At 49.4% G+C, this 17,299-nt stretch overlaps 2 protein-coding genes across 2 annotated transcripts; both read left to right on the plus strand.

Annotated features, from left to right (window-relative positions):
* Window positions 1-1,278: 1,278 nt before the first annotated feature.
* LOC143219873 (uncharacterized) lies at window positions 1,279-3,832 on the plus strand. The gene is made up of 4 exons (XM_076445680.1): window positions 1,279-2,505; window positions 2,808-2,977; window positions 3,607-3,712; window positions 3,785-3,832. Exons 1-4 carry the CDS (start codon window positions 1,279-1,281, stop codon window positions 3,830-3,832), a joined length of 1,551 nt encoding a protein of 516 aa, XP_076301795.1.
* Window positions 3,833-5,232: 1,400 nt separating this feature from the next.
* Window positions 5,233-15,539, plus strand: LOC143219874 (uncharacterized). Its single transcript, XM_076445681.1, has 5 exons — window positions 5,233-5,388; window positions 5,491-5,579; window positions 13,275-13,839; window positions 13,923-15,414; window positions 15,463-15,539. Exons 1-5 carry the CDS (start codon window positions 5,233-5,235, stop codon window positions 15,537-15,539), a joined length of 2,379 nt encoding a protein of 792 aa, XP_076301796.1.
* Window positions 15,540-17,299: the final 1,760 nt, after the last annotated feature.

Here is a 17,299-nt window from a genome sequence, read left to right on the forward strand (position 1 = left end):
CCGTATACGCGTGGAGAAGGCTTGAGGAAGGTTAAGAGAAAAAAAAAAAAAAGAAAGACAACACGACGACGGACGTCGAATTGATGACAGCGTGTGAAAGATTACCACATTTTCGCGGGGTTTTTATGCGTGACAATTTGCCGGAACGCGCATGGGTAAACGAGCGAGGTATCGTCAATCTAGATAATAGTCGCGGACCCGGAACGCACTGGGTTGCATACATAAAACACGGCTCGCGTGTCAAATACTTCGATAGTTTTGGGAATCTTCGCCCGCCGGTCGAGTTGATTCGCTACTTTGATGCGAACGCGACAATCTCGTATAATCACAGACGTTTTCAAAACTACGACGAAAGCGTGTGCGGACAACTGTGTGTGAAATTTCTCCGCTAGTCGTAAAGATGCAAAGGTCATTCACGTTCACGTTGTCGGGAAGAAGCAGCATTCTGTCGTCTCAGCACTTTCCACCTATAAATCTGGACAACGACGAATACGAGCTGGGATTGCTCGATTTGCAAACTTATTACACGATACCGAACATCAGCGCTAGCATCGGTAACAATCTATGCTACTTCGGCGACAGAGACGAAGAGATCATCATCCCCGACGGCTCGTACGAATTGGAAGCGATAAACGCGTACTTGAGGCATGAAATACGCACGCGATATCCTCTCAAAGATGCCGATAATGAATATCCGCTGGTCCTGCAGGCTAACAACAACACCATGAAAAGCGAAATTATCAGCAAGTTTCGGATAAACTTTGCGAAGCCTCACAAGGTGGGGTCCATTCTGGGATTTTCCGCGAACCGCGTTTTATCGCCGAACACGTGGCACGCATCGAACGCGCCTGTGAATATCATTAACGTGAACATCATTCGAGTAGAATGTAACGTAACCACCGGATCGTACGACAACGGCAAACTCGTTCACACGATACATGAGTTCGCGCCCAAGGTACCGCCGGGGTATAAATTATCCGAAACGCCCACGCGAGTCATTTACCTTCCAATCGTTGTGCGAGCAATCGATGATTTAACGATTCGCATCGTGGACCAAGCCGGACGTTTGATCGATTTTCGCGGTGAAGAAATCACGGTACGACTACACATGCGACGAAGCAATGTTAATTCATAACAATACGACCTTGAAGAAGAACACATCAATTCATAAGAAACCAAACGAGTGTAAAAAACTGACCGCGAGAAACGCAGAGTATCTGAAATCTTTGGGATTCGTTGTTAAAAACAAGTGAAAGAGGAAAAAAGTGTTTTTTCACCATGTTCGAGGACATTTTGAGCATCTCCGAAGCGCCGATCTTCGACAATCGAATAACGAAAATCGAGCTGCACACATACAATCCATATGCCAACACAACGTTTGAAAACAACGATGAGATACGCATACCAATTCAACAGCAAGACTTGTACACGCTCCCGTGCAGAAGCTTCCTATACGTCGAGGGAAAACTTAGTTTGCCTGGGAAACTTGAATTACCAGCGGGATCAACAATCGAATCGGCGGCTCTCGATAACAATGCCGTTGCGTTTATGTTCGAGGAAATACGCTACGAATTGAACGGCGTTGAAATCGATCGGTCCAGAAATCCTGGTACTACAACGACTCTGAAGAACTACGTGAGCCTGTCCACGACGAGAAGCAGCGCGTTATCCAACGCGGGCTGGACGCATAACACCGAGGCGCAGAGGAAAACCGCGACAACCACAGCGGCGATAAACTTCAACTTTTGCATACCTATGAGCATGTTATTGGGCTTCTGCGAAGACTACAAACGCGTTGTAATAAACGCCCGCCACGAATTGATTTTAATTCGCTCGCGTACCAACACAAACGCGTTGTACAGTTCTTCCGAAAATGCGAAACCCGTTCTGGATCTATACAAAATTCAATGGCGAATGCCACACGTCACGTTGGATGAAATAAATAAGCTGTCGATGTTACGTATTCTGGGCAACGACAAGCCGATCGATATGAGCTTTCGATCATGGGAACTGTACGAGTATCCTCTGCTCCAGGCGACTACGAAGCACACATGGGCCATAAAAACAGCTCCGCAAATGGAAAAACCGCGATACGTGATATTCGCTTTACAAACCGCGCGAAAGAATAATTTAACGAAAACAGCTACGCATTTCGATCATTGCGCATTAGCCAATATTCGGCTCTACTTGAATTCGGAAACCTATCCGTACGATGATCTAAATGTTGATTTCGAAAAAGACAAATACGCGCTGCTCTACGATATGTATACAAAATTCCAAGAATCATACTATGGAAACGGCGAGGCGCTACTCAACGTCACAGATTTCCTGAAATACGGTCCATTCATCGTTCTCGATTGTTCTCGGCAAAACGAAGCGCTGAAAAATGCCACGATCGACGTGCGAATCGAATTCGAATGTCGAGCCAACATTGCCCCCTCGACAACCGCATACTGCTTGATGATACACGACTGCATCGTGGAGTACAATCCATTGACGAACATTGTGCGAAAAATTATTTAAACTACCGTTAACAATATTTTAATCGAATAAATGTGAAAATGAATCTTTTAATAAATAAACAATGGAAAAACATCTTTTTATTAATCGAATAAACAAAAAATCTCCTCCATATTTATTTTCACACCGATAAGTATAGTGGTGGGGGTATTATATATACTATAGATGACTCTCTCCCACAGTCGTCGTTATTCAGCGAACGTGTGATCTTCGCTCCATTTCACGGTAAGTACAATTTTTATTTTATACAGAAATCAATCATTGGTTAGAAAACATTTTTTATTTAGATGGCTCAAATCACCCAAGTCATTGACATGGATGGATTCATTGTCGAGAGAAAATTTTTATGCAAAGAATTAGCCATTATCAATGTTTACGACGGCTCGTTCGAACTCGCTGAATTTCGTTTGGGAATAAACTTTCATCGTTTATCAGATGCTGACAAAAAGTCGGCACGGTACGTAAGCAATTTTGTACACGGGATTCCATTTATCGATTTCGGCTATGAAAAATATCAACAGAACGACGTGTTCGATGTTATACGCAATTTTGTGCGCGATCACGCGAATCCCGTCGTAGCGTACAAAGGTGGGTGTTTCGAGAGAGACATCCTTCGAAAATTAGAAATAAACTCGATAAATTTGGAAAATTTAGGATGTCCAAAATACGATGTATTAGTCCACGATCCCATGTACCGAACTGCTCACGTACCGTGTAAACTTCACTGTTGGACAAAACGCTCTTCAAAACCGTACCATTGCTGTCTGCGCGAAGTGCAAACATTTCGAGCATGGCTAAACAATTATATAAAAAAACGTAACTCACTTCTTTCACCCAGCGTTTTTTAAAAAAAAAAAAAATGATTGAGATACCGGACACCACACCTGATTTGCGTCTCGAGCGCGACAGACTCCAAACTTTCCGTTCATGGCGTTATTCACACATCGTCAAACCTGAAGACCTCGCAGCCGCAGGATTTTTCTCCTTGTGCGACGAAGATCTCGTCAAATGCTTCGAATGTGGTATAATGCTGCATCGATGGAAAGATGGCAACGTTCCCATGAATGAGCACCGCATCTGGTCCAGATGCTGCGGATACGTTCACGGGGCGAACTGTGGTAACGTACCGATCGGAGCTAACCCTAGCGCAATAACGCCACAACCGAGAGGGATAGACGTGTGCGGATACCAGGTAAAAAAAAAAATTTTTTTAAAGAAAATTAATTAAGAAATGTTTTTATAAATTAAAAAAATATTTATTTAGGAAGACACCCAGAAACCACGTATGCACAGATTTTTGAGAGAAATGTAGCAGCAAACTAGCAGTCCGGACCACTGAAAGAAAAAAACATTATTTTTAATATTTAATCTTGTATTGTAAAAAAATAAATAATACTTGCCACTCAAATAACGTTGCAATTGATGTAACGAACTCCCCATCCCACTCCTCCACCTCCTCGCGACAGCGACGCATATTTAATCGCCAACCGCGAATAAACATGCACCGTTCGTAGTTTGTATCAAATGTCTGTAAGATAAACGTACAGTGTAAATTTTGTTTGAAAAAATATATTTCACGATAACACAGTGATGAACACACGATACTTACCAGCACGCTCAACAGCTCGTTTAATGACAGATTTTTGTCAACGACCACGAAACGTGGCTCTCCTGGCACCATTATACTCAACATGATTGCAAACTGAAAATGCATTTGACCGTCGCCTCCTTTTAAACACCGGTAGAAAACGCGAGATTAAATGAGGAAGGAAATGCAAAACCATAAGAGAAAGATCGTTACAATAGGACCTCTCTCACTGTTTTATGAAACAGCGTGATAATTACGTCTTGCAGCTGCACAAAACAGCGGTTTAGATTTTAAGCATAATTAAAAACGCAAGATTAAATGCGGAAGTAAAACCATAAGAGAGATCGCTACAATAAAACCTCTCTCTGTTTTTGATAAAACAGAGCTATAATTGCATCGAATCTCTCTCTTACAGTTTTTAACTTGGTAGAAAATAATCAGAGGATACCTCTTCTACAATCATATACTCCTAAGAGAAAAAAAGTCTATACCAATTCTGGACCAGGGTGGTTCCCCCGGCTTTATTATTCTCACAATAGAAATACCTCTTCTACAATCATATGCTCCTAAGAGAAATAAAAGTCTCTCTCTCTCTTTCCCGTAAAGACATGATATAATCCTCACCGAACATGATAAGGAAATTGCTTCACATAATATTGCAACTAATTAGGTCCGGAAAAGATAAGGAAAACCACAAGGACGATGACCCCATCAATCGATCCTTGCAAGACACGATGTGTTCCCCCACCCAAAAGATTGACCTACATAATATTTACAGAATAATAAAACGCGGAAAAAGATAAGGAAACAAAGACGGCACGCGCCGACACCGGAAATGATAAGGAAAACCGCAAGGCGCGTCGGAAATCATAAGGAAATTTCTACGGTATCGAAGCACCACAATATTCAAATGTCTCACCAACTGTCCTTCAGGTTTTAAAAACACAAACACGTTTAAAATATCAATACGCCCCTTCTGCACTTCGTTCAACAAGTCCAACGGACTAAACATGGAAACCGCCACGTACGGGACAATGACCGATCTTTCACGAAAAACACAGTAAATCTTGCACGAAAGAACGCGAAAATATTGTTCAAGAATATTCTGATGCAAAACGGTATGAATGCCGAATTCAAATAACTTCGTCGCAGCGAACGCCTGCAACGATGGCACGTTAGCGAACCGCATCATTCTTTACACATCCCATTATTTCACGCAATATTTAAACAGCTTGAAATACAAAGGATGTGGTCCTACAGATAACCCGATCGCGCAGAATGTAAATCCCCACTGAAAAAATACGGAAACGTGATAGATAAGGAAATCGTTCCACATAATATTACAACTTAAAAAATCTTTAAAAATACGTGTGGTCTTACAGATAACAATGCCTTGCAAGACAGGATGCGAAACGTGTTCGGACATGATCCCCACCCAAAAGATAATGATAACCACGCATGAAATAACAAGGTCGATGACACGCTATTTCATGGAAAAATTTAATGAAGAATACTAACGTGTTCCCCCCTCCCCCACCCAAAAGATTGACCTACATAATATTTACAGAATAATAAAACGCGGAAAAAATTTAATGAAGAATACTAATGTGTTCCCCACCCAAAAGATTGACCTACATAATATTTACAGAATAATAAAACGCGGAAAAAGATAGAATAATAAAACGCGGAAAAAGATAAGGAAACAAAGACGGCACGCGCCGACACCGGAAATGATAAGGAAAACCGCAAGGCGCGTCGGAAATCATAAGGAAATGATAATGATAAGGAAAACCGCAAGAAATCAAGATGGCGCCAGAGCCGAACGCTATTTCACGACAACGGAAATTCATATGCTCCTAAGAGAAATAAAAGTCTCTCTCTCTTTCCCGTAAAGACATGATATAATCCTCACCGAACATGATAAGGAAATTGCTTCACATAATATTGCAACTAAGTTCCCCCACCCAAAAGATTGACCTACATAATATTTACAGAATAATAAAACGCGGAAAAAGATAAGGAAACAAAGACGGCACCGGAAATGATAAGGAAAACCGCAAGGCGCGTCGGAAAGGAAATGATAACGATAAGGAAAACCGCAAGAAATCAAGATGGCGCCACGCGCCAGAGCCGAACGCTATTTCACGATAACGGAAATTCACTTCCTGAGTTAGAATACCCATAGGTACACTACTCATGTGTTCTTAACTCGACTAGCCTGCGGGATGCATCCTCTCGCACGTGTTTTTACTCGACTAGCCTGCGGGATGTATCCTCTCGCACGTGTTTTTACTCGACTAGCCTGCGGGATGCATCCTCTCGCACGTGTTTTCACTCGACTCGCCTGCGGGATGCATCCTCTCGCACGTGTTTTTACTCGACTAGCCTGCGGGATGTATCCTCTCGCACGTGTTTTTACTCGACTAGCCTGCGGGATGCATCCTCTCGCACGTGTTTTTACTCGACTCGCCTGCGGGATGCATCCTCTCGCACGTGTTTTTACTCGAGTAGCCTGCGGGATGCATCGTCTCGCACGTGTTTTTACTCGAATAGCCTGCGGGATGCATCCTCTCGCACGTGTTTCTACTCGACTAGCCTGCGGGATGCATCCTCTCGCACGTGTTTTTACACGACTAGCCTGCGGGATGCATCCTCTCGCACGTGTTTTTGCTCGACTAGCCTGCGGGATGCATCCTCTCGCACGTGTTTTTACTCGACTAGCCTGCGGGGTGCATCCTCTCGCACGTGTTTTTGCTCGACTAGCCTGCGGGATGCATCCTCTCGCACGTGTTTTTACTCGACTAGCCTGCGGGATGCATCCTCTCGCACGTGTTTTTGCTCGACTAGCCTGCGGGATGCATCCTCTCGCACGTGTTTTTACTCGACTAGCCTGCGGGATGCATCCTCTCGCACGTGTTTTTACTCGACTAGCCTGCGGGATGCATCCTCTCGCACGTGTTTTTACTCGACTAGCCTGCGGGGTGCATCCTCTCGCACGTGTTTTTACTCGACTAGCCTGCGGGATGCATCCTCTCGCACGTGTTTTTACTCGACTAGCCTGCGGGACGCATCATCTCGCACGTGTTTTTCACTCGACTAGCCTGCGGGATGCATCCTCTCGCACGTGTTTTTACTCGACTAGCCTGCGGGATGCATCCTCTCGTACGTGTTTTTACTCAACTAGCCTGCGGGGTGCATCCTCTCGCACGTGTTTTTACTCGACTAGCCTGCGGGATGCATCCTCTCGCACGTGTTTTTACTCGACTAGCCTGCGGCATGCATCCTCTCGCACGTGTTTTTACTCGACTAGCCTGCGGGGTGCATCATCTCGCACGTGTTTTTACTCGACTAGCCTGCGGGATGCATCCTCTCGCACGTGTTTTTACTCGACTAGCCTGCGGGGTGCATCATCTCGCACGTGTTTTTACTCGACTAGCCTGCGGGATGCATCCTCTCGCACGTGTTTTTACTCGACTAGCCTGCGGGATGCATCCTCTCGCACGTGTTTTTACTCGACTAGCCTGCGGGATGCATCCTCTCGCACGTGTTTTTACTCGACTAGCCTGCGGGATGCATCCTCTCGCACGTGTTTTTACACGACTAGCCTGCGGGATGCATCCTCTCGCACGTGTTTTTGCTCGACTAGCCTGCGGGATGCATCCTCTCGCACGTGTTTTTACTCGACTAGCCTGCGGGATGCATCCTCTCGCACGTGTTTTTGCTCGACTAGCCTGCGGGATGCATCCTCTCGCACGTGTTTTTACTCGACTAGCCTGCGGGATGTATCCTCTCGCACGTGTTTTTACTCGACTAGCCTGCGGGATGCATCCTCTCAAACGTGTTTTTACTCGACTAGCCTGCGGGATTGCATCCTCTCGCACGTGTTTTTACTCGACTAGCCTGCGGGATGCATCCTCTCGCACGTGTTTTTACTCGACTAGCCTGCGGGATGCATCCTCCCGCACGTGTTTTTACTCGACTAGCCTGCGGGATGCATCCTCTCGCAAGTGTTTTTACTCGACTAGCCTGCGGGATGTATCCTCTCGCACGTGTTTTTACTCGACTAGCCTGCGGGATGCATCCTCTCGCACGTGTTTTTACTCGAGTAGCCTGCGGGATGCCTCCTCTCGCACGTGTTTTTGTTCGACTAGCCTGCGGGATGCATCCTCTCGCACGTGTTTTTGCTCGACTAGCCTGCGGGATGCATCCTCTCGCACGTGTTTTTACTCGACTAGCCTGCGGGATGCATCCTCTCGCACGTGTTTTTACTCGACTAGCCTGCGGGATGCATCCTCTCGCACGTGTTTTTACTCGACTAGCCTGCGGGGTGCATCCTCTCGCACGTGTTTTTACTCGACTAGCCTGCGGGATGCATCCTCTCGCACGTGTTTTTACTCGACTAGCCTGCGGGACGCATCCTCTCGCACGTGTTTTTCACTCGACTAGCCTGCGGGATGCATCCTCTCGCACGTGTTTTTACTCGACTAGCCTGCGGCATGCATCCTGTCGCACGTGTTTTTACTCGACTAGCCTGCGGGGTGCATCATCTCGCACGTGTTTTTACTCGACTAGCCTGCGGGATGCATCCTCTCGCACGTGTTTTTACTCGACTAGCCTGCGGGGTGCATCATCTCGCACGTGTTTTTACTCGACTAGCCTGCGGGATGCATCCTCTCGCACGTGTTTTTACTCGACTAGCCTGCGGGATGCATCCTCTCGCACGTGTTTTTACTCGACTAGCCTGCGGGATGCATCCACTCGCACGTGTTTTTACTCGACTAGCCTGCGGGATGCATCCTCTGGCACGTGTTTTTACACGACTAGCCTGCGGGATGCATCCTCTCGCACGTGTTTTTGCTCGACTAGCCTGCGGGATGCATCCTCTCGCACGTGTGTTTACTCGACTAGCCTGCGGGATGCATCCTCTCGCACGTGTTTTTGCTCGACTAGCCTGCGGGATGCATCCTCTCGCACGTGTTTTTACTCGACTAGCCTGCGGGATGCATCCTCTCGCACGTGTTTTTACTCGACTAGCCTGCGGGATGCATCCTCTCAAACGTGTTTTTACTTGACTATCCTGCGGGATTGCATCCTCTCGCACGTGTTTTTGCTCGACTAGCCTGCGGGATGCATCCTCTCGCACGTGTTTTTACTCGACTAGCCTGCGGGTGCATCCTGTCGCACGTGTTATTACTCGACTAGCCTGCGGGATGCATCCTCCCGCACGTGTTTTTACTCGACTAGCCTGCGGGATGCATCCTCTCGCAAGTGTTTTTACTCGACTAGCCTGCGGGATGTATCCTCTCGCACGTGTTTTTACTCGACTAGCCTGCGGGATGCATCCTCTCGCACGTGTTTCTACTCGACTAGCCTGCGGGATGCATCCTCTCGCACGTGTTTTTACTCGTCTAGCCTGAGGGATGCATCCTCTCGCACGTGATTTTACTCGACTAGCCCGCGGGATGCATCCTCTCGCACGTGTTTTTACTCGACTAGCCTGCGGGATGCATCCTCTCGCACGTGTTTTTACTCGACTAGCCTGCGGGATGTATCCTCTCGCACGTGCTTTTACTCGACTAGCCTGCGGGATGCATCCTCTCGCACGTGTTTTTACTCGAGTAGCCTGCGGGATGCATCCTCTCGCACGTGTTTTTACTCGACTAGCCTGCAGGATGCATCCTCTCGCACGTGTTTTTACTCGACTAGCCTGCGGGATGCATCCTCTCGCACGTGTTTTTACTCGACTAGCCTGCGGGATGCATCCTCTCGCACGTGTTTTTACTCGACTAGCCTGCAGGATGCATCCACTCGCACGTGTTTTTACTCGACTAGCCTGCGGGATGCATCCTCTCGCACGTGTTATTACTTGACTAGCCTACGGCATGCATCCTCTCGCACGTGTTTTTACTCGACTAGCCTGCGGGATGCATCCTCTCAAACGTGTTTTTACTCGACTAGCCTGCGGGATTGCATCCTCTCGCACGTGTTTTTGCTCGACTAGCCTGCGGGATGCATCCTCTCGCTCGTGTTTTTACTCGACTAGCCTGCGGGTGCATCCTCTCGCACGTGTTTTTACTCGACTAGCCTTGCGGGATGCATTCTCCCGCACGTGTTTTTACTCGACTAGCCTGCGGGATGCATCCTCTCGCAAGTGTTTTTACTCGACTAGCCTGCGGGATGTATCCTCTCGCACGTGTTTTTACTCGACTAGCCTGCGGGATGCATCCTCTCGCACGTGTTTTTACTTGAGTAGCCTGCGGGATGCATCCTCTCGCACGTGTTTTTACTCGACTAGCCTGCGGGATGCATCCTCTCAAACGTGTTTCTACTCGACTAGCCTGCGGGATGCATCCTCTCGCACGTGTTTTTACTCGTCTATCCTGAGGGATGCATCCTCTCGCACGTGATTTTACTCGACTAGCCCGCGGGATGCATCCTCTCGCACGTGTTTTTACTCTACTAGCCTGCGGGATGCATCCTCTCGCACGTGTTTTTACTCGACTAGCCTGCGGGATGCATCCTCCCGCACGTGTTTTTACTCGACTAGCCTGTGGGATGCATCCTCTCGCAAGTGTTTTTACTCGACTAGCCTGCGGGATGTATCCTCTCGCACGTGCTTTTACTCGACTAGCCTGCGGGATGCATCCTCTCGCACGTGTTTTTACTCGACTAGCCTGCGGGGTGCATCCTCTCGCACGTGTTTTTACTCGACTAGCCTGCGGGGTGCATCCTCTCGCACGTGTTTTTACTCGACTAGCCTGCGGGATGCATCCTCTCGCACGTGTTTTTACTCGACTAGCCTGCAGGATGCATCCTCTCGCACGTGTTTTTATTCGACTAGCCTGCGGGATGCATCCTCTCGCACGTGTTTTTACTCGACTAGCCTGCGGGATGCATCCTCTCGCACGTGTTTTTACTCGACTAGCCTGCAGGATGCATCCACTCGCACGTGTTTTTACTCGACTAGCCTGCGGGATGCATCCTCTCGCACGTGTTATTACTCGACTAGCCTACGGGATGCATCCTCTCGCACGTGTTTTTACTCGACTAGCCTGCGGGATGCATCCTCTCGCACGTGTTTTCGCTCGACTAGCCTGCGGGATGCATTCTCTCGCACGTGTTTTTGCTCGACTAGCCATGCGCATCCCAAAAAACCTGCGCATGCGCATCCCAAAAACAAGCTTCTCAGCCTCATGGCTAGGATCGAAGTAACGGTTATGTTAGTCAAAACACGTGTTAGAGGATGCATTCCGCGGGTTAGTCGAGTGAAAACACGTGCGAGAGGATGCATTCCGCGGGTTAGTAGAGTGAAAACACGTGCGAGAGGATGCATTCCGCGGGTTAGTCGAGTGAAAACACGTGCGAGAGGATGCATTCCGCGGGTTAGTCGAGTGAAAACACGCGTGAGAGGATGCATTCCTGAGGTTAGGTCAGCGAAAACACGCGTCAGAGGATGCATTCCTGAGGTTAGGTCAGTGAAAACACGCGTGAGAGGATGCATTCCTGAGGTTAGGTCAGTGAAAACACGCGTGAGAGGATGCATTCCTTTTTTTCTTTCTTTTTTTATCGTGTGGAAATGCGTTACGCATACCCCGACCCCCCTGGGTGGGACCCGGGGTTATGTGGGGCTCCCTCGAGTAGGGGGTCGCCGAGCCAACAAGGCTCGCCGATCCCCTCCCACAGAGTACCCACTAAAACCATTACCCACTACATGGGAAGTGCCTGGATCACGCGAGTATTCAACAGGACACTTCCCAGCTCACATGCGTCCCGAGGGGAGGAGTTAGCTCCCCCCATGCCTGCTCTAACAGGACCCCGGGCGGAGGGTCCTGCCCGGTGTCCCCATCCCTGGAGCCTTCGGATTAGGCTTCCCGAGCCCCAGCTCGGTCCACCCACAGCTGCCGGAGCCTTTCTGCCCTGCTCGAGCGGTGGACCCGAGGGTCCTCGCCCGGCCAAGGCAGGAAGGCGCCGACACCGGTAAGAAAGGGTCGTCGGAGGCGATTCCGGACGCCCCGACCCTCCCCACCCCACCCCCCACGCGCCCTCCCCCGGAACTAGCGTCCGGGGGGTGGCCGGCACCCCTCCACTATCGTCTCGGGGTGCCGGGCCAACTCGGGGGGAGATTTACTCCCCCCCGGGGACCGGGGTCAGCTCACGCCCCCGGCCCCTCCATCCACCGCTCCCATACGCGGGGGCACACGACGGCGCGGGGCGCGAACACCCCGCACCGCTAACGGAACCCCAGCCCCCCCGGGAGGGGGAGGCATAAGTTGACGCGGGGAGGGGAACACCCAGTCCCCGTCACCCCACTCGGGGGACCCGCTGCGTCGCGGGGAGACGTCCCCCGCGCCGCTACAACTGACCCCGACGCCCTCCCACCTCTCCCTGAGGGGGCGGACGTCGCACGACGGCGCGGGGGACGTCCCCGCGCCATCCTCCTCCTCGCGGAGCCCGGGTCTCTTTCCCGGGCCCGCTCGGCCTCCTCCTTCTGGGACATTACTGTCTCGCAGAAGGAGGCGACCCCTTTCCACGACCTCTGGCTCCCGGTCAAGTGGTCGAACACGACCGGGAGCGAGAGGTCCCAGCCTTCCACCGCGGCTCTGAGGACACGGCGCGGTCCGGCCCAAGCCGGGCACTCCTCGAGTGTATGTTGCGCCGTGTCCACCTCCTCGCCGCAGTGGTGGCACTGCGCCGCTGGCTCCCGCCCCATCCTTACCAGATACTCACCGAAACAGCCGTGTCCGGTGAGCACCTGCGTGAGGCGGAAGGTCAACCCCACTCGCCTCCCGCACCATGTATCGAACATGGGCAGGAGGGCCCGAACTGTCGGACGCGTCGAGGACGCAAGCAGGCGTCTCCATCGCTCGAACACGTCCGCACGGGCCTGGCGTCTCCGCACTTCGAACTGCTCCTCCTCCGCGGCCGTCAGCTCCTCCCCAGGGGGGCGGCGGGATTCGCAGGCGATCCGGTATACGATCGCCCGCTCCGCCGCCACCAGATGGAATGGAGGAACCACGGCCAGGAGTAGAACAAGAAGAGAAAAAAAGGAAATTAGAATTAGAAAAAAAGCTAGGGAAGTTAGAAGAAGGCAAACTCCACCCCCGCCAAGGTCAGAGGCCATCTTGGTCAAAACAACGGAGGGTAGAACTTTCGCTGATCTTTTCAGGGTTTTGAAAAATAACGCGGGGGATAAAATGGCTGGGATAGAGACGGTAAGGAAGTCCAGAGGGGGGGACCTTCTGATTGAGCTGCGCAAGGACACGAAAAGTAGCGACTTTGAGAAAATCGTTAAGGACTCCCTAGGAGATTCACAACAGACTAGGAGACTGGTTAATAGAGTAACTTACGAGATCAAGGATATCGACCCGACCCTTGAAAAAGAAGAGCTAAGGGAGGAATTAGCCGCGAAACTCCAAATAGAGAAAGAAGAAGTGGAAATCAGGAGTAAGAGATTCGGGTTCGGGGGAACGAGCACGATAATAGTTGCTCTGCCGGCTGCAATCGGTGAGAAGCTTCTGGAAGACAAAAAAATTAGGATAGGCTATACATCATGTAGGGTCAAAATAGCGACGAATGTAATCAGGTGTTTCAAATGCCATGATTTTGGGCACGTGACGTACACCTGCCCGGAGAAGAACTCGACCAATCATTGCAGAAGATGCGGCTCGGAAGGGCACTCGATTAATGAGTGTCAAAATGAAAGAAAATGCATCCTTTGTGTTAAGCAAGGGGTTCGGCCAGAGGATGCATGTCATGTTGCGGGTGCAGTGAATTGCCCGCAATTCAAAAAGCATATGGCGCTTATGAGCGGTAGAAAGGAGCAAAGTTCAATTTAAAGATTTTGCAGATTAACCTGAATCATGCCAGGCTGGCGCATAATCTGATGCACCAGACGGCGCTCGAATTAGGGGTGGATGTCGTCCTAATCTCGGAACCGCTACGAAACCCGGGTAACTGGATTTACTCCAAGGACGCAAACAACGCGGCTATCTGGGTAACGGGTTCGAGAGGTCTAAAAAACCAGGAAGATGGGGATATACTTGAAGAGGACTTTGTTCTAATCAGGGTGGGGCAAGTCTCAATTTTTAGTGTATATCTTTCCCCGAACACGTCCCCCGAGAGATATGCGGAGAAATTGGAAAAATTAGAAAGAGTTATCTTAAAGGAAAAAAAGGAGGGAAGAAAGGTGATCGTGGGTGGAGACTTTAATGCAAAGTCACCGGCATGGGGCTCCACGGCACAAAGCTCGAAGGGAACCCTGACGCTCGAGATGTTGTTAGGCCTGAACATTCATCCGGTCACTCCGATGGGGGGGCCTACGTTCGAAAGAAGAGGTGCATCGTCCAATATCGATCTTATGGCTACATCGCCGGACTTGCAAAAGGGTGAAAAATTCGTATGCAAAGTCTTAACTAACGAATCGGCTTCCGATCACAGGTATATCTACACCGAGCTCGAGACGGACGAGATAAGGTGCCCCGAGGAGGAGAGACCATGCAAATGGAAGGTCACACCGCAGGGCATCCTGAATCTTAGAAGTGTGCTCGACAGACATCTGGAGCATGACGGGCGATCTGGATCAGATTGCTGGGACCCGGAACGAGTAGGAAAAATGGTTCGGAAGTTACCGGAAATCTGCGACGAAGCGTTGGAGAAGACAACGGCCAAAAGATCGAAAAGGGCAAACCCATGGTGGACGAAGGAAATAGAAGAAGCCAAGAACAGTGCACAGAATCTAAGGAGACTTTGTCAGAGGGCCAATAAGAAAAAGGAATTGGACGAGGCGGAAGCCCTGCAGGACCTATATAAGCTCAGAAAGAGAGAGCTAAACCAATTAATTTACAAGGCAAAAGAAAAGAGCTGGTCTGACATGTGTGACGCCATCGACAATGATGTGCGGGGAAGACCGTATAAAGCGGTTATAAGGAGGGTGAAAGGCACTCTACTGCCGCCAGCCCTATCGGAGAGTATGGCTGACTCGATTTTGACCTCTTTATTTCCGCAGGAAATTCTAGACGAAGGCTCCAGCTCTAGTACAGAACCACCACAGAGGCTCGGCGTAGGCAGTGAAAACGGAGGACCGGAAGAGCACTATCAAAGGGTCTCGATTGCGGAAATTCTGAAGGCAGGGAAAGCCCTGAAGACGGGAAAAGCAGCAGGTCCGGACGGAATGCCACCTGAGGCTATCAAGGCAATGATCACCCTGAGACCAGACTTCTTCGTGGCCATGTTCAACGGTATCTTGAAGTACGGCATTATTCCAGATCAATGGAAGAGTGCCAGAACAATACTCCTTCGAAAGCAAGGTAAGGACCCTGCTACTCCCTCAGCTTACCGTCCTATTTGCATTATAGATGCAGCCGCCAAGCTCCTGGAGTATGTCCTCAAGGATAGAATGCTGGAATTTCTGGGCCCCAACCCCTTTAGGTAAGAACAGTATGGCTTCTGCAAAGGCAAATCCACAACACATGCAATGGACTACCTGAAGAAAAAAATGGAGCAGGCTACGAAGCACTTCAGGTATGCAGCAGTTGCAGCACTCGATGTAAGGAACGCTTTTAACACCTTAAGCTGGAAGAAAATATACGAAGAACTGAGGGAAAGGAAAATGCCAGAATACTTGATAAGGCTAACGGAGGACTACTTCAGGGGCAGGGTAGTCACGTATCAGTCAACGGAAGGGCAGGTTAGGATGGTAATGCGGAGGGGGGTTCCGCAGGGTTCTGTTTTAGGTCCCTTGTATTGGAACTTGGTCTACGACGGCTTGCTTAGGAGGAAACTGCCGACGCTGAGCTCGAGAAGAGCCTTCGCTGATGATATTGTCATCATGGTCCAAGACCGCAACCTCCTAAAAATGAAGGAGAAGCTAGAGAAGATCATAGAGGACACGAGGAGGTGGATGAGAACGGCAGGACTGGAGCTAGCAGATCAGAAGACAGAAATCATGATGGCAAATAAGAAAAGACTACCGGAAGGGTTCTGTGTCAGAGTTGGAGCTACGGAAATCCCCCCGGCGAAAACCCTGAAGTACCTGGGGGTTACTTTCGACAACCAGAAGATGTTCATTAGGCATATCGAGTCAGTGACGAATAAAACTATAAAAGTCATGACGGCTCTAGGGTCCTTAATGATGAACAAGATGAAGACCTCGCATAAAGCAAGGAAGCTGTATTATCTGACGATGGAATCCATTGTACTTTACGGTGCTCCGATTTGGAGTGATTCTGCAGGAAGGGTATTCACGACCAACGCGCTGAGGAGGACACAGAGGATGGGTCTCGCAAGGGTTGTCTCGGCTTATAAGACCGTGCCGGTTGATACCCTCTGTGTCCTAGCTGGTGTTCCCCCGTGGGACCTAAAAGCCGAGGAAAGGAATATCCTTTTTCAATGGGAAAATTTGATTCTGAATTTCCAGCACGAGACTGAGGAGGACGCCAGAAATCCGGCGGGAAGACTTCAGGAGAATTTCCCGGATCTAGATCTTGAAGGAGAGGGGTGGGAGTTCTCGAGGGAAGAAGAAGGAAGAGTAGTCAGTATGAAAAAGGACCTTAGAAAGTTGGTGAAAGAAAGAACCCTTGAAAAATGGCAGTCTAAGTGGGAAAAGGCGACGGTTGGGAGAATCACGTTCCGATTGATCCCCAGCATCGATGAATGGATTTCCAGAAAACATGGGGATCTGGACTTCTACACAACCCAAGCCCTTACGGGGCACGGGGTGTTTAATTCTTTCAGATGCAGAATTAGAAAAGCAGTCAGCCCGGCCTGCTGGTACCACCCGGATGAGGAAGACGACCCTGAACATACATTTGCCAGATGCGAGCAATGGGGAGAAGAGAGGAGGAAACTGATTGAGAAACTGGGCATCGAGGAAGGAGAGCTGACCTTGAGGAAGATAGTTAAAGAAATGTTAAACTCCGAAGCCAAATGGAAAGCCGCCAAAAGTTTCTTCAGATCAATTCTGATGAAGAAGGAGGAGGAAGAAAGAAGGAGAGAAAAACGTACGAGAGAAGAAGAGGAAAGCGAGACTTTAAGTTAAGTTAAGTAGAATAAGTTATCGATCCATTGTTAGAAAAGCAGAATAGATCAGCCGCCGGCCTTGCGTTTCAGGTATCCGAGATGAAGGAGGGAGTGGGGGTGTGCTGAGACGGACGGCTGTTCACGGAAGGATGCGAACCTCCAGACATCCTGTGT

Source organism: Lasioglossum baleicum, unplaced genomic scaffold (assembly GCF_051020765.1).
Source record: "Lasioglossum baleicum unplaced genomic scaffold, iyLasBale1 scaffold0087, whole genome shotgun sequence".
In the NCBI taxonomy this organism is placed as follows: Eukaryota; Metazoa; Arthropoda; class Insecta; order Hymenoptera; family Halictidae; genus Lasioglossum; species Lasioglossum baleicum.